Consider the following 23117-nt stretch of genomic DNA (forward strand, 5'->3'; position numbering starts at 1 on the left):
TTTGTTTTTTCCATTTTTGTTGGGTACTCAGTATGGATGGACCTTCTCAAATTTGGATTCTTGAATCTTTCTTCTTGGGTAAATGTTCTTGTATTTTTTTCTGTGGTAACTTTCTCCTTTCCATTCTTTATTTGTTCATTTTGGAATGCCTACTAATAGGATTTTAGACCTCCTCATTTGAGTCTTTGTATCTCTTATTATCACTGTATTCTGTCTCTTTGTCTTAATTTCAAATTCTGGAACGTTTTTCTTATCTTTCAACTTCTGGAAATTTTATTTGAACAGTCATAACTTTAAGTTTTATTTTGGTTATTTATTGCTGCTTAACCAGTTACACTAGAACTTAATGGCTTAAAACAACAGTTCTATCTCGCACGACTGTGTCAGTTGGTTAGGCTTAGCTGGACAGTTTTTCTGCTGACTTCACTGTGCAGTCAGATAGTGGCTGGGACTGGTAGTTATTTGGACACATGACTGCACTGAAATGTCCAGCATGCCTTCTTCATTCACATGTCTGGTGCCTTGCTGTTCCTCACATGGCCCTTCTGTCCACATGACATCTCCTCATTCCAGGGTCTCTTTACGTGGCTTCTCTTTATTTAGGAAGGTAGTCAGAATTTTTATTTTTGGCTTCTAAGAGCACAAAAGTGGAAGCTGCCAGGGTTTCATAAGGTTTAGATCTGGAACTGGCCCAGTGTCATTTCTACCATGTTTATTGGTTAAAGCAAGTCCAGGGTCAGCCCATGTGGTGGGAGGGGTCCATATAAGGGATGAATGCTGGGAGGTGTCGTTCATTGTGGGTCCTCTCCAAAGATGAACCATAAGTTCTTGTTCTCTGATTATTCCTTATTGATAGCATTCTGTTTTTGTTTTTATCAATGTAATATATTCGTGAGTGTCTTTAAGGAGTTACTTTGATACTCTCCCTCAAGCATCTCTATTTTTCTTTAATAAGTTTAATAAGTCTTTAATAATTTTTTTTTTAGTTTATCTTGGTCTTTTTTTTCTTTCTGAAGACTTTCCTCATATATCTATTTATTCTTTGTTGCTTATTCATGTTTTTTCCTTCCTCTTCTTCATTCATATTTGAGAGAGGTGTACTGAAAGGCTGATTGGGAGTTCTTTGTTGCCAAGACTTGTTAACTGATCGCTTTTAGGAGGAATTTAAGCTGACTTCAACCCCCTATCCCCCACCCCCTATTTCCTGGCATAATCATAAATGATGGCTGGAACTATTTGGTTTCTCTGGACATGAAACCTTATAATCTCTTGCTTGAGGTAGATATGTATGCCTGAGTTTTGCTTAAGGAGAGCAGTGTGTTTTGGTGGCTGGACAGTTTGTTCTGTATATAGGCTTTCAGTTAATCTACATTTTCAATCCTATCCATCACTCCTGCTGTCGAAATGTACCTGGTGTCTGAGTCTAGAGCCTCTCCAGGGTGATGTGGGACAAATTAGCCACCTGATTATCCCCTACCCTATGGCTTTACTTGTTTGCTCCATTAATTACCATTCTTCCATTCACTGTCATCTCCTAGCATGAGTGAATTCTTTTTTCTGCTGGTAGCCCCCTTTTATTTTTTGTTACCATTATGTGTTTGTACAGTGTTTATTCTTCATCGTATGTCTTCATTGTAATTCTAGTGGAGCCTCAGGAAAGAGATGGGAGAAGAATATATTTTATGTTCAATCTGCTTCTTTAGAATATTTGCAACTTAGGTTTTTAACTTAATATATCGTGGACACAGTACATATAGATCTACCTTGTTTTTCACGACTGCATTTAATTCCATTCACAAGATATAACTTGTGAATTACATGAAGAAATTTCCTAATTTTGAGTCATCCTTGCATTCCCATAATAAACGTTCGGCGCCTACATAGGTTGGTAGTTGGGGGTGGAACACAATAGATGTGATACTTTATTTTTGGATTTTTATACTTTAAGTGAGATTGTAATATAGTCTGTTTCCCTTTAAGCTCTTCTTGCTTCATTTTGGTATCAGGGTATAAGCAGTCTCATGACTTGGGAAGCTTTCTGTTTTTTTGTTTGTTTGTTTTTGGTTTTTTTGCGGAACGCGGGCCTCTCGCTGTTGTGGCCTCTCCCGTTGCGGAGCACAGGCTCCTGACACACAGGCTCTGGACGCACAGGCCCAGCGGCCATGGCTCACGGGCCCAGCCTCTCCGCGGCATGTGGGATCCTCCCGGACCGGGGCACGAACCCGTGTCGCCTGCATCGGCAGGTGGACTCTCAACCACTGTGCCACCAGGGAAGCCCCAAGCCTTTGTTTTTTTCCTAAGATCTAGGACAGTTGTAATTTTCAACTGGGGGCAGTTTTGCCTCCCATGGGACATTTGGAAGTATCTGGCTATATTTTGGATTGTCACAGCTGGCCGGGTTGGAGGAGTGTGCCGTTGGCTTTTTGTGGGTAGACAGGATGTTACTAAACATCCTGCAATGTCAGGACAGTTCCCCACAACAAAGAATTATTTGGCCCCAAATATCAATAGTTCCAAGGTTGAGAAAGCCTGATTTAAACAAAGATCTGAACCTGATCCATTTTTTTCTTCTGTGTATTAGTCTATTTAGATTTTCCATTTCTTCTCTCAGTTTTAGTAATTTTAGGTTCTAAAAAATTGGTAACTTCATCTATACATTTGAAGCTCTTGGAAAGATGTGCAGAGTATTCACTTTTTGCATCATCTTCATCTGTGGTTATAATCCTGAAGTTTCCTTGAGTCCTTGTCAGAAGCTTGTCTGTTTTATTATAATGGTCTATTGAAAGAACTGGCCCTTAGTTTTATTTGTTAAATTGAATGTTTTTATTTTTCAGTCCAGTCTTAATAATGTCTCCTTTTACGTTTTTAGTTTACTGGATCAATATGATTTAAAGTGCTTTTTTATCAAACATGTAAGGGTGTTTGTTTTTTTCCGAGTGCTGTTTGACTTTATTGCACAGGTTTTAAAATTTAGTATACTTATTTTCTAAATAGTTTGTGTTTTCTAAGTAGTTTGATTCCATCTCTTGTTCGTATCACTCTTATATTTTACAAGAAAAAGTTCGAAATAATATGTATTGAAAGCATATAGACATAAGTTTAGTATAAAAGTTATGGTGAATACCTGACAACTATACCACCTAGCCACCACCCAGGTAAAGAAATAGAACATTGCTAGCACTGCAGAATCTTCTGCAGGCTCCTTTCAGATTATCATTCCCTTGTATGCTAATCCTCTCCTTACTTTTCTCTAGTCTTATCACTCATATATGCAACCCTGAACAATATGGTTTAGTGTTGCCTGTTTTTTGAGCTTCGTATTAAGTTATACTATGTAGTCTTTCATGTTTGTCTTTGCTCACCATTGTGAGTATATTCATTTATATTGTGTGTAGCTGTAGTTCTTTTACATTGCTGTATTTATTCCATTGTTTGAATGTACCATAACATACTTATCCATTTGACTGTTTACTGACATTTGGGTTAATTCCAGTTTGCTATTAGGAACAGTGCTACCATGATCATTCTTGTCTGTAGTACATAGTACACCCGTGCAAGTATGTCTCTGGGCATGTATTTAAGAGTGGATTACTGGGGCATGACGGTCCATTTCTTCTTAAATTCAAGAATTATTTAGAAAAAAATGTTTTTAGAGATTCTTAGACAGCTTTGGGGTTTTTCGTTTTTCACTGTGGTCAGAGAATATGGCCTGTAACCTTTCAGCTGCATTAGCAGCAATTGCTTAGACTTAACCATTGATGTTGCTGTTGTCTCCGCTTATTGCTGTTTCTTGTATTCCATGGTTGCCCCTTTCTGAACTATATCCCTGAATAATGTCTTTTTTTCTAGAAAGGATTTGTGGGGATGTGTATGAAGAGTGTTCCTTGAATACTGTGTCTGTTTTTATTATTCATTTAACAAATATTTATTTGACTCTGTGTAAAGCACTCTATGTACTCTATGTAAATGTTGAGGATCCAGTGCTGAACAAACACAGGTATGGCTCCCATCCTGATGGAACTAGATATCAAATTCTAAGTTCATAATTGAGTCTCTTCCAAGTTCTTTACACTTTTTTCTTCTGGTATTTGTTGTTACAGATGAAAAGGCTGATGCCTGTCTGATTCTTAGCTCTTTATATTTTTTCTTTCTGGAAGTCGGCATGGTTTTTTTCTTTAACTGTGAAGCATGGGGTTTTAATTTCCAACATTCGTTGGGGCATTCAGAGCCACTTGCTATTATGAAGTCCTTCTTTAGGTTGGCAACATTTGTCCCTTTCCCTCATCTTCTGAATGAATGCTGGATAAATATTGGATCTCTGTATTCCTATTTCCATTTCCCTAACTCTTCTCTTATTTTAATCACCTTCTCCCCGTCTCCCACCTCCTTTTTCTCCACATTTTAGGGGAATGTCACAGTTTGGTTGTCTTCTTCAGTCATAAATATTTTGTTCATTTAGGTCCATTGTTCTCTCTGGCCCCTCTGAGTTTTTTTTTTCTTTGAGGGGAGATCTTTTTGATTTTCCAGAACTTTCTTGTTCTTTACATAATAATCTTGTTAGGTTTTGTGGATGCAGTATCTTCTCAATTACTGCTAAAGATTCCAATTATTAGATTTTTAAATTCTGTTTTATTGCCTTCATTAATAATGCTTCAGGTCACTTTTTCTGCTTGTTCAACTTGGTGCCTTTCTTTCAGATTGCTAGTTTTCTTCAAATATCTGGTGATGCTTGGTTATCTACTCATTTATAGATGAGGTATACCATTGATCCGTATCAGTTGTTATGAGTGTCCTCAGCAATTGTCAGTCTTCTGTGCTATGGCCTCCCCTTTCTGGTTTTGCACACCTGTGCTCTGCCTGTGGCACGTGAATGGGGATGTGCTGGCAGGTGGACTTTTACAACTCCTGAGTAAAAGGGAGAGATAAATCTGTTAAGAAATTTTGCTGCTGCATTGAGTTACATTAAAAAATTGTCTTTTCTCTCTGGTTCTGACACACTAAGAGGCCAGCAAGGTTGGCGTCCTATATGAGTGTGATCCTTACCAGCTGTAGTTGGAACAAATACAGCAAGAATTTCTAGGGGAAAAAAATCCTACTAAATTTTTATATATTGTGTCGTAGAGAACTGTGCTGTGGTCCAGGAAGCTTGTCTTTATGAACTCTGACAAAACTAGGTATGAAGGCCCTTCTTGAAACCTCGTCAGATTCGTTGTGAATGAGTGTTAAATTGTGTCTTATACAGAAATATTGTGGTAAATGACATGTTGTTTAAAAAAAAAAAAAAGAAAAATAGCTCCTTAGTGAAATGGTGATCACTTTGTAACTTTTAGTTTTGTACAGTGTCTATGCCTGTGTAACACATTTGACCTTTTAAAATGTAAGCCAGTAGAATTTATGGAAAGATTCAGGCTTTTCAAAGCTAAAAAGGTAGATATTTTAAGAAACCCATCGTCTGGGGTATTTTAAGCAAAAGAAGCCATTAGCCTTATACACGTAGCTATATGTGTAAAATGTTTTCTGACTTTAAATTAGAATATGTTTAATTTTTTTTTCTGTTTTGCTTTATATTTGACTAATTGCCTTTCTTAATTTCTAAGGCATCTATTAAGTTGAATTTTTCAAAATTGCTTCTTCTTAAAAAGCTGATAAATACTATTTGTCAAATCAAAGCTGAATTTAAAAGTAAATGTTTCAACTTTAATAAGCTCTTAGTGGAACTGCAGTGACAGATGATTGATACTTTGTCCCTAAAATCTTCTGAAGTACTCAGTGTTTGCTTACTTATTCTGTGTAGTCCTGGCAAACTCTTTTCTCTTTGCAGAATGGGACAGCAGAAGAAGTGACTTCAGAAGAGGAGGAAGAGGAAGAGATGGCTGAAGTAGGTATTTTATATAAGAATAACATTTCATAACTATCTTCACTTTTGAACATTTTATTAATTTTCTAATCTCCTTTATAAACCATTGTTAATGTGGAATAATGAGAAGCACATTGAATTTGTAATTTAATACAATTTCTAAAGTCTGGCTTTACCTCTAATTCATGGTATACTTTTTAGCAAATTTCTTATCTGATGTCCTTGGATTTTATTTCATGGAAAATAAGAGCTCTTAACATTTAGCACTAAAATTATATTTACATTTAATAGTAATCAGTACTTAACCTGATTTGGTTTAAGAATAGGAACTACGAAGTTTCAGAATTTTTGTGTTTGAATAAAAGGAGAATTTGACCACATTTCAGTGACTATTCACTAGAAGTAATGAAAACTATCTCATGTTGAAAAATCATCTAAGAATATCAAAGAGGAAATTCCAAAGACACTGAGCTTCAGTCAGTTTAGTTGCCAGCCATTGATAAAATTTTAGACGTTTTCAGGCTCTGAGTCTTTGCATTTAAATTCAAACTTCACAATGAAGAATCTGTGTCTCTACATTGACCTGATACAAGGGATTTGAGTTCCACAGTCTTGGTTTTAAAACATTTTTCTGTTTGGATCTTAGAATTAATTTAGGTTATTACCTTAAATCTAAAATACACTTCTTAGAATGCCTTAGAACTAAAGTAGTTGTTGGTTTGTTTCGTGAGTCTGGAAGTAAAATAGTTCTTAACATTGTCCAGTTAGGATGATTTTTGGGGGGATAGATTTTTTTTTTTTAATGTTTTCATGCAGTTTAACTTAGGAATAAACTGCAAGAAAACATTAAACTGGGACTTCCCTGGTGGTACAGTGGTTAGGAATCTGCCCTCCATTGCAGGGGGACGTGGGTTCGAGCCCTGGTCTGGGAAGGTCTCACATGCCGCAGGGCAACTAAGCCCGTGCGCCACACATACTGAACCTGCTCTCTAGAGCCCGTGAGCCACAACTGCTGAGCCCACGTGCCACAACTACTGAAGCCCGCACACCTAGAGCCCGTGCTTCGCAACAAGAGAAGCCACAACAATGAGAAGCCTGTGCACCTCAACGTAGATTAGCCCCACTTGCCGCAACTAGAGAAAGCCCGTGCACAGCAACAAAGACCCAACACAGCCAAAAATAAATAAAACAGAAAAAAAGAAAAATTAAACCTTTACCATGGGTCCAATGTACAATAAAGTAGACATTGTACTCAAAAAGTTTATGTACCTTTCTTTTTTCCCCTCACAAGATAATATGAAGAAAGGACAGCAGCATTTAGGGAAATCTAGAAAGGTGGGATGGACTTTGGAGATGTCAAATTAGGATAGGTGAAAAGATATCCTAGGCAACTAAAATAATGTGGTAAAAAGGCCCAGAACAACCCTGGGCATGGTGTGTTTGGGTGCATTGGATGCTGTCCTTTTGGGAGAAAGACATTGCTGTATTGGAGTCTTGGAAAGCAAGTTTGGCTAGAAAAGGCAGATGGCTAAGTCTTGAATTAGAGACAAATATGTTTATATTTGGTATGATTGTTGGTAAGGCCTTAAGCAGAGAATAGTGTACAGTGAATATTGTTTTGTAAAGATAATGATGAATTCTGTGTTGATTAATAAGTGGAGAAATTTTGTGGATTAGAACATGACTGAGGTTGAAGTTGGAGGAGGAGGAGGAGGTACAGGCCAAGGGTATTTGTGAGAACTCTGAAGAAAACAAGTGTAGGACGGAAAATTGTAGCTGAAAGGTGCAAACCAGGGGGAGGGAGCTCCATGAAGCATGCAGTCATAGACACGGTATGAATAAGAAAGGAATGTAATAGGAGTTGAAGAGATGGCAGTCCAAGAAAAAGACCATTGAGTCTGGACGAAAGTGATCTAAATTATTAACCTGGTCTAGAAATCACAGTGAATTAGTCTGCTTGATAAAGTGGAGATAAAGTATAAACTACTTCTTTAGAGATTTTGATGATTGAGGTAAAGTTAGAAGAAAGGTAATAGGAAAAGGTTAGGATTTATTATACAAATCTATGCAGAATTTTTAAGTTTGTAAGAGCTGATGCTAAGGGAAGGGAGGGAGAAGAATGAGGTAGTGATTAAAGATGTTGGCTTAGCGATACTCAAATTCTTTTTCTAACTTTTTTCCTAATTATAAAAATCAATAGGTGCTCACTACAGAAAACTTGGAAAAGGAAAAGCATTAAATGTCTCTATTGATAATTATTAGTATTTCAGTATGTGTCCTCCTATTCTTTTTTTCTGTGCTTATTTTGGCATAACTAAGATTCTATATATTCGTTTTTGTATTCTGTGTTTTTCATTTCATTATTGATACAGAAGAAACCATTATGCTGTGTTGGCATTTTAATGGTCTTCCAGTATTCCATTGAATTAAGTTAACTGTTCTGATATTTTGCACATGAAGATTTTGTTTTTGTGGTTATAAAGTTGAAATAGGCATCTTTATGCCTAAATCTGTGTTCACATTTTAGACTAATTTCTAAACTGAATCTAATAGATTTCTAGAAGTCGAGTTATGGTTCTTGGTACCTCATGCTAAACTGTTGCAAAAGTTCCCCTTAATAGGAGATTTAAAGCAATTTAAGATGGCTCATTTGGTAGTAGTTATGGCTTTGTAAAACTATTAAATATGCTTTACTCAGATTCTAGCTTTAAAGTATAGTATATAAAAGGAGAGAACCTTTTGAATGGAATGTGAAGGCTTTTTTAGGATACATGTATTCTCTTTGTTCTCTGAGTCAGGAATAATTTAGCTTTTGACATGAGCTTGAATAAGCTAAATTTTTAAATTTTTTTAGGATATAGAAGACTTAGATCATTATGAAATGAAGGAAGAAGAGCCTATTAGTGGGAAAAAGTCAGAGGATGAAGGAATTGAAAAAGAAAATTTGGCAATATTAGAGAAAATTAGGAAGACTCAAAGGCAAGACCATCTAAATGTAAGTATGTGTAAATGTATAGAACCTGGACTTTTGTGGTTAAGTAATTACGGTTGACCCTTGAACAATGCTGGGGTGCTGACCTTGCACCGAAATCCACGTATAGCTTTACAGCCAGCCTTCCATATCCACGGTTCCACATCCGAGGATTCAACTAACTGCAGATTGTGTAGTATGTATTGAAAAAATCTGCATGTAAGTGGACCCACGCAGTTCAAACCTGTGTTGTTCAAGAGTCAGCTGTATAGGAATAATATAAATACAGGGCAATTCAATAAGATACCAATCAAAGCCACCCCCCTCCATCCCTGCCTTGGTTGTAGATTCAGCCATATGTTTTGTTGCCCTAGTTTCCCACCCCCCCCCACAACATTTCTCATCTATTGATAGCCACTTTCTACCCTGTTCATCTGAAATCATTCACTTTCCAACTTGTTTATCCTGTTTTCTCTCCTTACCCTTCTCCTGTGGGATGTGCAAATTTAAATTCAGTCTCTCGTACAAAGTATAATTCAAATTCTTTCTTCTTCATGAAGCTGCCATCTGGTTTGTCCTGCCCTGACTGAACCAAAAGTAATTTTTTCTTTTGACTTAACATCTTTTATGTGAAGCAGCATGGTGACAAACACAGCTGTGTGGCTTCATTTTCCTCAATTCTACCACTTGACTACACATCCCCCCTCCATTTCTTTTTTAATCTTTATTTATTAGGTGGAACTCTTAGTTGAGGCATGCATGTGGGATCTAGTTCCCTGACCGGGGATCAAACCTGGGCCCCCTGCACTGGGAGCATGGAGTCTTACCCACTGCGCCACCAGGGAGGTCCCCTTCCTCAATTCTATAATGTGGACATTATGTACCATTTAGATGATTCCTGTAAATAATAAATGAGAACAATGTATATAAAATGCCCAGAGTAGGGAAATATCAAACGAAGGTCTAGCTATCCATCTCAATACTTATTATTTACTTACTGCCTTTGTTTTAGAGCTATTTATCAAACCCATAAAATCTGAGAACCAGTTCTTTTGTCCTGAGCATAGGTTCTCAAACACAGGGAATGAATTGTTATGCAAGGAGATGACAAGTGTTGTAAACAGGTAGATTACTCTCACTTCTTCAGTCCTATTTACTGTATTAATGTAATTGGCAAATCTTTCTTTAGAGAGCAAAGAAATTTAGCCAAGTCCTTATCTTGATTATTTAAAAAAAAAAGCTTGTAGTATCTAAGTTAAAGATATTTACGATACTTTCTGTATCTTGTGATTGCTTCCAGTTTGTGTGTTATAGTCAAAACAACTACAAATTATTGAACACTATCACATGACAAACTAAGCAAAGTCTTTTAACGTTTATATGCCTTCCCATTTGATTTCTTTTGTAAACCTGATTTTCTACCCCACCTCAAAGTGTAGTGCAACTTTTGAAGGTGCAACATTTAAAATTTTACAAGGTCAGGTTTTTTTAATTCAGAAGACATTCTAAATGTTTTTGTCTTATGATAAATAGTTCCATTCATATTCAGTCTTAGGATAAGATACTGGTGCATTTTCATCTTCAGAGAAGGTGGAACACTGAAAAGAACTGAAACCAGTTGCATATATGTGGACATGTTGTTTCTCAATTTCTTAATATGTAAACTAGATTGTTAGTATAAGATTCTTATAGTCTGATTAAGGGACCTGCTTTAGTTAATGTATCACATTGAGGGTCTTCTAGTATTTCCAAAAATGCATGGAGCTACTACACATCTATTAGAATGCCCAAAATCTGGAACACTGAAAACACCAAATGCTGGTGAGGATGTGGAGCGACAGGAAACTTTTCTAATCGCTGATGGGAACGCAAAATGGCACAGCCACTTTAGAAGACTGTCTGACAGATTCTTTCAAAACTAAACATACTCTTACCATACAATCCAGCAATTGAGCTCCTTGGTATTTGCCCAAATGAATTGAAAAGTTATGTCCACACAAAAACCTGCACGTAGATGTTTATAGCAGCTTTGTTCATAATTGCCAAAACTTGGAAGCAGTAGGAAAATGGATAAATAAACTATAGTACATCCAGGCAGTGGAATACTAGTCCCTGCTAAAAAAAAAAAAAAAAAAAAAAAAAAAAATAATGAGCTGTCAAGGACAGGACATAGACATGGAGGAACCTTAAATCCATATTACTAGGTGAAAGAAGCCAATCTGAAAAGGCTGCAGACTGTGTTTTCAACTATATGACATTCTGAAAAAGGCAAAACTATGGAGACAGTAAAAAGATCCATGGTTGCCAGGGGTTTCGGGGTGGGGGGTGGGATGAATAGGCGGAGCATGGAGGACTTTTAGGGCAATGAAAATACTTTGTATATTATTATCATGGGCGGATACTTGTCATTATCCAAATCCATAGAATGTACAGCACCAAAAGGTAAAGGTACCTTAAGGTAAATTATGGACTTCAGGTGTAATGATGTGTCCAAATAGGTTGATCAGTTGTAAGAAATGTACCTCCGAAGGATGCTGATAATGAGGGAGACTATGCACTGTGGGGGGCAGCTATATGGGGAATCTCTGTACCTTCCTCTCAATTTTGCTGTGAACCTAAAACTGCCCACCCCAAATAAAATCGTAAAGAAGAAAAAAATTAATAATTTTTTTTTTAATTGATGGAATTTGAAATAGACCCTTACTAGTTCTAGGCTATTGGAGTGGCCATGGTGATCTGAACATAGGTTAGCTGTTTATTTATTTTTTTTCAGATGACAAATAGTAAATGAATCAGACCTGCCCCAAATTTATATTCCTACTGAAACTTCATGATCATTGATTTAATTGAACTTAACTTTTTTGTCTTCTTAAAATGTTGAGTGGTGATCCATTTTTACGATATCATTGTAAACGTTTATTTCAGGTTCAGATACCTTAAATCTTTAGTTATTTAAATCAGTAGATCCTGGTAAACAGCAAATTTTATGTTTCAGGGTGCAGTGTCTGGGTCTGTACAAGCTTCAGATAGACTTATGAAAGAGCTCAGGGACATATACAGATCACAGAGTTATAAAACAGGTAAGGACCTCTGGATCTCTGCTGTTGTCCTTATGCCCTTTTAAATTTTCAGATAGTAACTTCATTTCTTATAGTATAACTGGACAGAAACAGAAATGTTTATTAACTTTATTTTAGGAATGTGAAACACAAATTTAATCAAGTTACCAAAAGACGGGGTAAAATAGGATGAGTTCACTTGTTTGGATTTTTAAAAATGTTTTTATGGACACATAATTTTTTATCTTCTTGCTGATGGGGATTAACTCATGATTTTTATCTTCTGGGAAAGGTACAAGAAATATATGCTTTGGAAAATAAATGAGTATATGTTTATTGTATGAACAGAGAACTGTTGTCAAGTTAATTTTTATGTTCTTTTTTCCTTTTTTTGAAAACAACATAATCAACTCTTATTGTAGTTAATGGTATTACTTTTAAAAATTTATAGTTTGACTTAAGAGTTCTTTCTTACCCAATAAGGCTTAAATATTATGGAATCTCTCTAATTGAAATAAAATTCCCTCAGATTATTGCAGAGAGTCTAACAGTATTGAATAAGAGAAAGAGCCAAACTTTAGTTTGTTTGAAAAGGTAGCATTATGATCCATTAAGAATTTTTCGGAGTGATCAAGTCTAAATCATTAGAGCTTACTTAAAAACAAACAAGCAAAAAAACCCCCCTACTTTATAGAGTCCAAGATAAGTCAGATTTGTTTCTGAGGTTGTTAGAAGTTTTGGTGTCCTAACAGTTCCTCTTATAAGAAATCTAAAAGTTTGTGTGTAGAAACATAATAAAGTTAAATATTTGAATACTGGTTTACCTTAAAATGTTCAGTCATCACTTGTTTGTTACTGCATTATTTGTAGTAGCAAAAAATTAAATTAATAACCAGCTATATGGTGGAATTAAGTTATGGCTTATCCATAAAATAAATTACTACAGTTATTAAAAAGATTGACAATAAATTTTTATATTCTAATGGAAAGATGTCCCAAAAAGTTGAAGAAAGATTATAAAACTGTATGTAGAGGGATTCCATTTTAATAGAACTGTTTGCATATATGCATAGGAGAAAAGTCTTAAGTACATATGATTTTGCATAAGCTTTTTTTTCCTCTTACAATTAATGGTAAACAGTTTTTCAACCCCCAAAATCCTCTTCATTGATGGCTTTAGTTGTCCATCTGTTAACGGTATAAGATACTCAGCTCCAGCACCAAAATATTTATAATGCAGCTTAGTTGTTCCATGTTTTAATGGCAAAATTCGTAGCTTTTGTTGGCTATTTAGTGTATATATTTACACCAGAGCAATAGTTATAAGATCAAATGAAGAGTAACTAACATGCCCTATACCTTTACAGGGATTTATTCAGTGGAACTCATAAATGACAGTTTATATGACTGGCATGTTAAACTGCAGAAGTAAGTGCTTTTTTATGCTAATCCACTCTTTTTAATGGTAGACTATTACAGTGGAGATTTTTTTCCCCCTTAATTTGATACCTATTTACTGTGGCTTTTACTTACTGTTTCTGTAGAAATAGTTCTTAGGTTGTTAAAATGAGTTGTTTCTTGGGCTTAATAAGTAAAGTGAGAAAGAAGGAGGAGAAAAAGAAGAGCCAGCTGTGGGAAAAAGTGTTTCATGGAGTTAATGAGACAATTAGGAACTATACAAACAAAAGTGTATAAATAACTTGATGAGATTGACTGTGGCAACCAGTTTATATTTGAAATAAGAAATTTGAGTAGGGCCTGAATATATAGAACAGTTGTAGACAAATTTAGATTTTTTTAGTGATTTCACTTTTTCTGGTCTTGTCCATGGTAAATTTCTCTCCTTGAACCCCTTGTCTAATAATACAGTTTGAGAGAAGCAGACTTTCTTGAGAAGATTATGTACATATGACCCTTTCCTTTAGAATAACTGCTAACTTTGCATGCCCTTAGGAGAGTAGGTGTAGAATACTGTGATCTCTTTTTGGACATTTAATCCCAAGGCGTTGGAGGCTATAGTTAATTTGTTTTTCCAGGAACCATAGAGCAGCTTTAGACCTTCTCTGTTTGGAATTTACCCTAGGGGCTCTGTTTTAGCTCTTGGAATGGTTCATTTTTGAGTTTAGTGAGAAAAAAAGTCTGACTTTTTGTTTGAACTGTTTTTTGTTTTGTAATTCTTAGGGTTGATCCTGATAGTCCTTTGCACAGTGATCTTCAGATCTTAAAAGAAAAAGAAGGCATAGAATATATTTTGCTTAACTTCTCTTTTAAGGTAAGAAAATTGTAAGGGGACTCCATATGCTTCTAATGGCAACGTATATTTGTACAATTGCTTTGGAAAACCATTTGGTATAACTTGGTAAAGTAGAAGATACTCATATCCTGTGGTCCAGGAATTCTCCTCCTAGATATATAACCTGCAAGAAATGAGTACTTAGATGCACCAGGAGACAAACACAAGAATGTTCAAAGCAGCATTGTTAATAATAGCCTCAAATAAAAATAACCCAAGTGTCTGTTCCAATAGAATGGAGCACTGTGGTATTCATAAAATGGAATAGAGCTATGTGCAACAAGATAGATGAATCTTAAACACAGTGTTGAGCAAAAGAAACCATATTCCCAAAACATGTTTTGTACAATTTCATTAGTACAGCTCAAAAATAGGTAAAACTGAATTATATTATTTAAGCATGCCTTCTCATCGGAGGCAGTATTCCCCCGAATGGGGTGAAAATTGGTCCTTGGAGTGAAAAAGTCTTAAATATTACAATAGTCTGTAGCCCTTGAAAGGGCCACAATACATAAATAGATACACAGTATGTCTGTGGTATTAAAAGTTTTGTCGGGGAGCAGGACGGGGAGGAGTTAGGAAAAAATTATTCTAAAAAGGCTTCTTAGTGGAACAAAAATGAGAAATATTTATGGATTCATACTTGGGCAATAAAACTATCAGGAGAAACGAAGATGTGATTACCATACAGTTTAGGATAGCAAGTACATCTAGCTAAGCGGGGAGGGAGTTGTGAGCTGAAAGGGACACAGGGGGGCTTCTTGTTTATTGACTGTAGTCTGTTTCTTGACCAGGGTGGTAGTTGCATGGATACTATTTCATGCTAGTTTGTAATGGTGTACCTTTATATTTTATGCACTTTTCTAAATTTATGTGTTATATTTGTTTTTAAAAGATGCTAAAAAATAAAGGTTAAAGCAATGGAATCTAGGTAAAATGTAGTGGTTTTAAATCTTTGTTTAAAAAAAGTAGGAAGTGTTTCTAAGGGGTTATATTTTAATTATTTGGAGCTTCTTTTTGACCTGTTCTTTGAAATTGAGAAAAAATTGTGTAACAGTTGTCTTGCAGGTAAACTTTTTTTTTTCCCCCCCATTTCAGTTAGGTGGACTTCAATGCACTAGGTGCTATAGAAGGCTTGAGGACATGGGGCATCTAAATAATCCCTGTTCTTCAAGAGCCTGTAGTCTTTCTGGGGAGAAATCTGTGAGGGAAACTGTAGGGCTTTGGAGATCATGATGAAGAGTCTGGGAGCTTACCTTAATGCAGTAAAAAGCCAACAGAGGTTTTTAGGCAGGGGCATGATTGATCTGTTAGGCTTTTTATTTTATTTTTAAAGAAGAATTAGTATGCCTTCAGCATCAGAGTAGATAGGATAGAGTAGATTTCTGGGAGACTAGTTGGGGACTTTGATTTTAATCTGAGCAAAGAGCAATGAAGGTTGGTAGTGGTAGGAATAGGTGAGAATAGATGGATATGAGATGTTTTGAAGGAAGAAAACAAAAGACATGAAAGGATACTTTTATACTTGCAAAAAGGGTAATTTTCTGAAAGCTGCTTACTTAGCTTTTGTGTGTGTATATTCTTGTTTGGGCTTATATCCTCATTTATGATTGAACTTTCTTCAAATAGCCCAAATGTCAAATGTCATTGTTTTCCCACAGCTTTGTTATTGTAGAAATTATTGTGGCTATCAACTGGGTTGTCTTCCTAGAGAGTGAATCTGGTATATATTTACTGAAATTGCTAGTGACTGTATTTTTACTGATGCATATGGTGACGAAAAACTCTAAGAATGTATCTTTTTAAAAAATACATGCAAAATATTTTTAACCTGAAATCTAAGCAATCATATTAAATCATATTCCCATAGGCCCAACACCAAGCTTAAGAAATAGAACCTTATCAATATCTTTGAAGACTGATGTGGGCCCCTCCCCTCTTACTTCGTCTTTCAGAGATATCTTTTAAGGGAATCTGAAATCTTGACCAGGAAACTGAAGGTCTTGTGACTGCAGATAGCGTTTTCATTATATTTTCCTGCTTTAGGTAGAACTTCAGGGAGGGGATGATCTGGGAGGTAAATGGCTGAAATTCTGTTGGATTTGTTTCTGAACCATGGTTCCTGATATCAGAAAGAAGGGCCTTTGCTAGGGTTGAAGTATTTCTTGAGAGGCCTGGGAAGAATGTGATTGCCTTGAGCTAACTGACCTTACTAAGAGGATCTTAAACTCAATTGCCAAGTTACTAGTATCGGGATTCATAGACTTTGGAGGATTAGCAAGTATGACTCAGAAAGAAGGAGTCACAGAAGGAGCATGAACAGTATTTAGGGCCTTGGATGGCCATGGTGACAACTTGAGGGTCATAAAGAGTAAGAAAATGGAACTTGAGATGTAACATGACACAAGGATGGGGAAGGGGAAGGGGTAGGAGGGAATGGGACCTGTTAGATTTGTCAGCAACTTGGTAAGGAAGTGGTGGTCTGGCTTTTCAGGCCACATCTGATCTACTGAGTTGAATTTTGAGGTTGTACTTTAAGAAGGGTTTATTTAGACAAATCTGGGTTTATTTAGAGAATAGTAGCAAGGATTAGAAAGATTCCATACCATGTCCTAAGATAGCAGGTGAAATTATAGATTTGGAGAGGAGAACATGGGGGTTCCTGATACCTTGTCTTCAACTATTTGAAGGGCTGTATGTGTATAAATATTAGTTTGATTAGTTTTTGATGAACACAAGCCATGACAATAGAATTAGTAAGTCAAACTGTAAAGAGACAATTTTCAATTCAGTATAAGGAGGTGATGTATAACTATTTAGAGCCATCTGATGATGGCTCTAGTCTTTTAAAAATAGAATGTGCCTCATGGCTGAGAATAGCTTGGAAGCCCAAGATGTTGATTTGGAAATTGGATAACTTTATGACATCCTTGTAAAACCTGAGGTTCTTAGTTTCTGAGTTAGTATACCACAATAGCTCGCATATCTTTTTTTTTTTTTTTTTTGGCCACACTGCACGGCTTGTGGGATCTTAGTTCCTTGCAGGATCTTAGTTCCCTAACCAGGGACTGAACCCGGACCCTTGGCAGTGAAAGCGTAGAGTCCTAACCACTGGACCACCAGGGAATTCCCTCTTGCATATCTATTTAAACAGAAACCTTCCTCCACCCCACCCACCAATGCCTGTAAACAACCCCCCTACAACCCCATGCCTTTTTATTTCTGTAAAATCTTGATTACTGAGTTCCAAGGTACAGAGTTTATGGAATAGAATCCTTGTGTTTTGATGTAGAATAGTTAATCTGAAGGATTACTTAAAATGAAGGGAGTTCTCACTGTCACATAATCAATTAAAAGAGGTTTTGGGGCTTCCCTGGTGGCACAGTGGTTAAGAATCCGCCTGCCAATGCAGGGGACACGGGTTCGAGCCCTGGTCTGGGAAGATCCCACATGCCGTGGAGCAACAAAGCCTGTGTGCCATAACTACCGAGCCTGTGCTCTAGAGCCCGTGAGCCACAACGACTGAAGCCCGCGTGCCTAGAGCCCGTGCTACGCAACAAGAGAAGCCAATGCAATGAGAAGCCCGCGCACTGCAACCAAGAGTAGCCCCCCCGCTCGCTGCAACTAGGGAAAGCCCGCATGCAGCAATGAAGACCCAATGTAGCCAAAAATAAATAAATTTATATATATAAAAACAAGGTGTGGTAGTCACTCATTTGGGATCACATATTTAAAGATCTGAAATATAGAAAATTAAATGAAGTTGTACTTTACCAAGCTTTGCATCTATGCCTTTCTTTATCTGTTAAGTTGTAGATAAAAGGTAAGCTACTTATTTGGAAGTAGATTGTAATAACTGTCATTAAGCTAGTTTCTTGTGTGGGTAGATTTCTTCTTTTTCTGCCTTGCAGTAGATAGCTAAGATTATCTGTTTTAGCCGTCAGAAGTGTACTTTTTTATCTCCCTCTCCTATTAGGATTGAATTTACATAGTTTACATGTTCCTCAGAATCTTACTTGAGGATGGGTAGTAAGGTACTGGAATTATCCTGGTTATTTTTCCAGTTAAAACTGTAGTTTTGTGTTCCTTAGAAATAACTGGATGAAACAAATGTTTGCTTAGCTCTTTTACTTGCAAATTGATTTTATAAGAGGTGTTAGTTTCTTCTCATTTATTTGAACACAGAAATCAGAAGTAATTTCTCTTAGACTTCCTGACATATCTTCATGGAGGCAGTATGCTGTTTACTCTGCTCCTCTGTTGTAGGAAAGTGAGGCATAGCCTTCTTGGCCTCCTGGCCACTAGAGACTGACCTCTAACACTCTTGGCCACTTCAGCTACCATCTTTACTTCAGTTCATTGAGAGAAAAAGTTTTATTCTTTTGGAAACCTCAGTTTCCAGGACTGAAAATTTGAAACAGAGAATTGTGCAGCCAGAGAGTTAGCTGAGGTTCTGTTCTCTCATCTTGCCATTATATATTTTTATCAGGTCTGATGATCGTTGTCAGATTAATTGGAGCAATTATCTATTTGCATTTAATGTTGGTATTGCTATTCGGGTTTAAATCTGTCTCATTTACTTGTCCTTGCTCCATGCTTTTTTCCGCCACATTCTTTTGGATTTTTTTTTTTTTTTTTTTTTTTATTACTCCAGTTTCCCACCTCTGTTAGCTTGGTGCTTATCATCCTTTACTCTGATTTACTACCTTACAATTATAATACATATCCTTAGCTTGTCAAAGTATAATATAAATTTGTTAATTTGTGTTTTTCCTTTTCCTTGTCAAGGCAAAGACCTTAGAACATGTACACCCTGCCAAATACGTGCTGTTGTTGTCATGCATTTAGTTCTATATTTATCTAAAACCTTATACATTATTGTTACATAATTCATCAGTATTCATTTGGATCTTTGTACATATTAGCTCTTTTCATGGTCTTTATTCTCCAGGTTTCCATCTAGGATCTTCTTTCTCTTGCGTGAAGAATATCCTTTTTTGTTTCCTTCAGTGTGGGTCTGCTTATAGGAAAATATCTTTATTTGGACTTCACTTTTGGAAAGTATTTTTTTTATATATATAATTTTCAGTACCCTAAATTTTCTTCTTTTAAGAGTTGAATTTTATTTATTTATGTGTTTATTTTTGGCTGTGTTGGGTCTTCATTTCTGTGCGAGGGCTTTCTCTAGTTGCAGCAAGTGGGGGCCACTCTTCATCGCGGTGCGCGGGCCTCTCACTCTCCCGGCCTCTCTTGTTGCGGAGCACAAGCTCCAGATGCGCAGGCTCAGTAGTTGTGGCTCACGGGCCCAGTTGCTCTGCAGCATGTGGGATCTTCCCAGAACAGGGCTCGAACCCCTGTCCCCTGCATTGTCAGGCAGACTCCCAACTACTGCGCTACCAGGGAAGCCCCTGGAAAGTATTTTTATTGTGTATAGATTTTTAGTTTGGAGATTCCTTTCTTTCAGCACCTCAAAGATATCATTCCCTTATTATAGCTTCCATTGTTTCTCTTGAAGTATTTATAGTGCGTAAATCTCACGAAGCCTTTAATCAGTTCTGGAAAATTTTCAGACATTATCAGGCATTATCTCTTCAAATATTGCATCTGTCCCATTCCAGGACTCTACATATATGATTAGCCTTTTCAATACATTTCCCTATGTCTTGTTTATTATCTGCATTTTCCACATTTTTCTCTCTCTTGGCTTCATTTGGGATGTTTTCTGACCTATTTTTCTAGCATACTGAATTTCTCTTCCAAGTCTCCATGGTGGTAAACTCATCCATTAAGTTATTAATTTCAGTAACTGTATTTCTAAGCTTCAGAATTCCTATATAGTTCATTTTTATAATTTTAATTTTCTGCCAAGGTTTTCAATCTTGCCTTTTCTTACACATACTCAGCATAGTTATTTTAAAATCTGTGTCTGATAACTCTTATTTTGACCCCTTATAGTTTTGTCTGTAGTTTGCTTCTTGTTTTCTGATCATGTTGTCTTTAAGTTTTTTTTTTTGTTTTAAACATCTTTATTGAAGTATAGTTGCTTTACAATGTTGTGTTAGTTTCTGCTGTATAACAAACTGAATCAATTATATGTATACATATATCCCCATATCCCCTCCCTCTTGTGTCTCCCTCCCACCCTCCCTATCCCACCCCTCTAGATGGTCACAAAGCACCAAGCTGATCTCCCTGTGCTATGCAGCTGCTTCCCACTAGCTAGCTATTTTACATTTGGTAGTGTATATATGTCAATGCTACTCTCTCACTTCGTGCCAGCTTACCCTTCCCCCTCCCCGTGTCCTCAAGTCCATTCTCTACGTCTGCGTCTTTATTCCTGTCCTGCCCCTACGTTCTTCAGAACCTTTTTTTTTTTTTTTAGATTCCGTATATATGTGTTAGCATATGGTATTTGTTTTTCTCTTTCTGACTTACTTCACTCTGTATGACAGACTGTAGGTCCATCCACTTCACTACAAATAACTCAATTTTGTTTCTCTTTATGGCTGAGTAATACTCCATTGTATGTATGTGCCGCATCTTCTTTATCCATTCATCTGTCGATGGACACTTAGGTTGCTTCCATGTCCTGGCTATTGTAAATAGTGCTACAGTGAACATTGTGGTACATGACTCTCTTTGTTTTTTTAATAAATTTATTTATTTATTTATGGTTGTGTTGGGTCTTCATTGCTGTGTGCGGGCTTTCTCTGGTTGCTGCAAGCGGGGGCTACTCGTCATTGCGGTATGTGGGCTTCTCATTGAGGTGGCTTCTCTTGTTGCGTAGCACGGACTCTAGGCACGCAGGCTTCATTAGTTGTGGCACGTGTGCTCAGTAGTTGTGGCTCACAGGCTCTAGAACGCAGGCTCAGTAGTTGGGGCACACAGGCTTAGTTGCTCCGTGGCATGTGGGATCTTCCCAGACCAGGGCTTGAACCCGTGTCCACTGCATTGGCAGGCAGCTTCTTAACCATTACGCTATCAGAGAAGCCCAACATGACTCTTTTTGAATTTTGGTTTTCTCAAGGTATATGCCCAGTAGTGGGATTGCTGGGTCGTATGGTAGTTCTAGTTTTAGTTTTTTAAGGAACCTCCATACTGTTCTCCATAGTGGCTGTATCAATTTACATACCCACCAACAGTGGAACAGGGTTCCCTTTTCTCCACACCCTCTCCAGCATTTATTGTTTGTAGATTTTTTGTTGATAGCCATTCTGACCAGTGTGAGATGATACCTCATTGTAGTTCTGATTTATATTTCGCTAATGATTAGTGATGTTGAGCATCCTTTCATGTGTTTGTTGGCAATCTGTATATCTTCTTTGGAGAAATGTCTATTTAGGTCTTCTGCCCATTTTTGGATTGGGTTGTTTGTTTTTTTGTTACTGAGCTGCATGAGCTGCTTGTATATTTTGGAGATTAATCCTTTCTCTGTTGCTTCGTTTACAAATATCTTCTCCCATTCTTAGGGTTGTCTTTTTGTCTTGTTTATGGTTTCCTTTGCTGTGTGAAAGCTTTGAAGTTTCATTAGGTCCCATTTGTTTATTTTTGCTTTTATTTCCATTTCTCTAGGAGGTGGGTCAAAAAGGATCTTGCTGTGATGTATATCATCGAGTGTTTTGCCTATGTTTTCCTCTAAGAGTTTTATAGTGTCTGGCCTTACATTCAGGTCTTTAGAGTTTATTTTTGTGTTTGGTGTTAGGGAGTGTTCTAATTTCATTCTTTTACATGTAGCTGTCCAGTTTTCCCAGCACCACTTATTGAAGAGGCTGTCTTTTCTTTACTGTATATTCTTGCCTCCTTTATCAAAGATAAGGTGACCATATGTGCATGGGTTTGTCTCTGGGCTTTCTATCCTGTTCCATTGATCTGTCTTTCTGTTTTTGTGCCAGTACCATACTGTCTTGATTACTGTAGCTTTGTAGTATAATCTGAAGTCAGGGAGCCTGATTCCTCCTGCTCCGTTTTTCGTTCTCAAGATTGCTTTGGCTATTTGGGGTCTTTTGTATTTCCATACAAATTGTGAAATTTTTTGTTCTAGTTCTGTGAAAAATGCCAGTGGTAGTTTCATAGGGATTGCATTGAATCTGTAGATTGCTTTGGGTAGTATAGTCATTTTCATAATGTTGATTCTTCCAATCTAAGAACATGGTATATCTCTCCATCTGTTTATATTGTCTTTAATTTCTTTCATCAGTGTCTTCATTCCTTGCATACAGGTCTTTTGTCTCCTTATGTAGTTTTATCTCTAGGTATTTTTTTTGTTGTTGTTGCAGTGATAAATGCGAGTGTTTCCTTAATTTCTCTTTCGGATTTTTCATTGTCATTGTATAGAAATGCAAGAGATCTCTGTGCATTAATTTTGTATCCTGCTACTTTAACAAATTCATTGATTAGCTCTAGTAGTTTTCTGATAGCATTTTTAGGATTCTCTATGTATAGTATCATGTCATCTGCACGGTATCATGTCATCTGCAAATAGTGACAGTTTTACTTCTTTTCCGATTTGGATTCCTTTCATTTCTTTTTCTCTCTGATTGCTGTGGCTAAAACTTCCAAAAGTATGTTGAATAATAGTGGTGAGAGTGGGCAACCTTGTCTTGCTCTTAATCTTAGAGGAAATGGTTTCAGTTTTTCACCATTGAGAACGATGTTGGCTGTGGGTTTGTCATATATGGCCTTTATTATGTTGAGGCAGGTTCCCTCTGAGCCTGCTTTCTGGAGAGTTTTTATCATACGTGGGTGTTGAATTTTGTCGAAAGCTTTTTCTACATTTATTGAGATGATCATATGGTTTTTATTCTTCAAATTGTTAATATGGTGTATCACATTGATTGATTTGGGTATATTGAAGAATCCTTGCATTCCTGGGATAAACCACATTTTATCCTGGCGTATGATCCTTCTAATGTGCTGTTGGAGTCTGTTTGCTAGTAT

General features: G+C 36.7%; 1 protein-coding gene across 1 annotated transcript in view; it reads left to right on the forward strand.

Moving 5' to 3' along the window:
• The window catches only part of UBE2Q2 (ubiquitin conjugating enzyme E2 Q2), a 71170-nt gene that overhangs the window by 17690 nt on the left and 30363 nt on the right, over window positions 1-23117 (forward strand). The window contains exons 4-8 of the mRNA XM_060005549.1: window positions 5822-5878; window positions 8712-8852; window positions 11824-11908; window positions 13255-13315; window positions 14069-14159. Coding sequence (XP_059861532.1) covers window positions 5822-5878; window positions 8712-8852; window positions 11824-11908; window positions 13255-13315; window positions 14069-14159 — 435 coding nt within the window. The remainder of the gene's footprint in view (window positions 1-5821; window positions 5879-8711; window positions 8853-11823; window positions 11909-13254; window positions 13316-14068; window positions 14160-23117) is intronic.

Source organism: Delphinus delphis, chromosome 2 (assembly GCF_949987515.2).
Source record: "Delphinus delphis chromosome 2, mDelDel1.2, whole genome shotgun sequence".
NCBI lineage: Eukaryota > Metazoa > Chordata > Mammalia > Artiodactyla > Delphinidae > Delphinus > Delphinus delphis.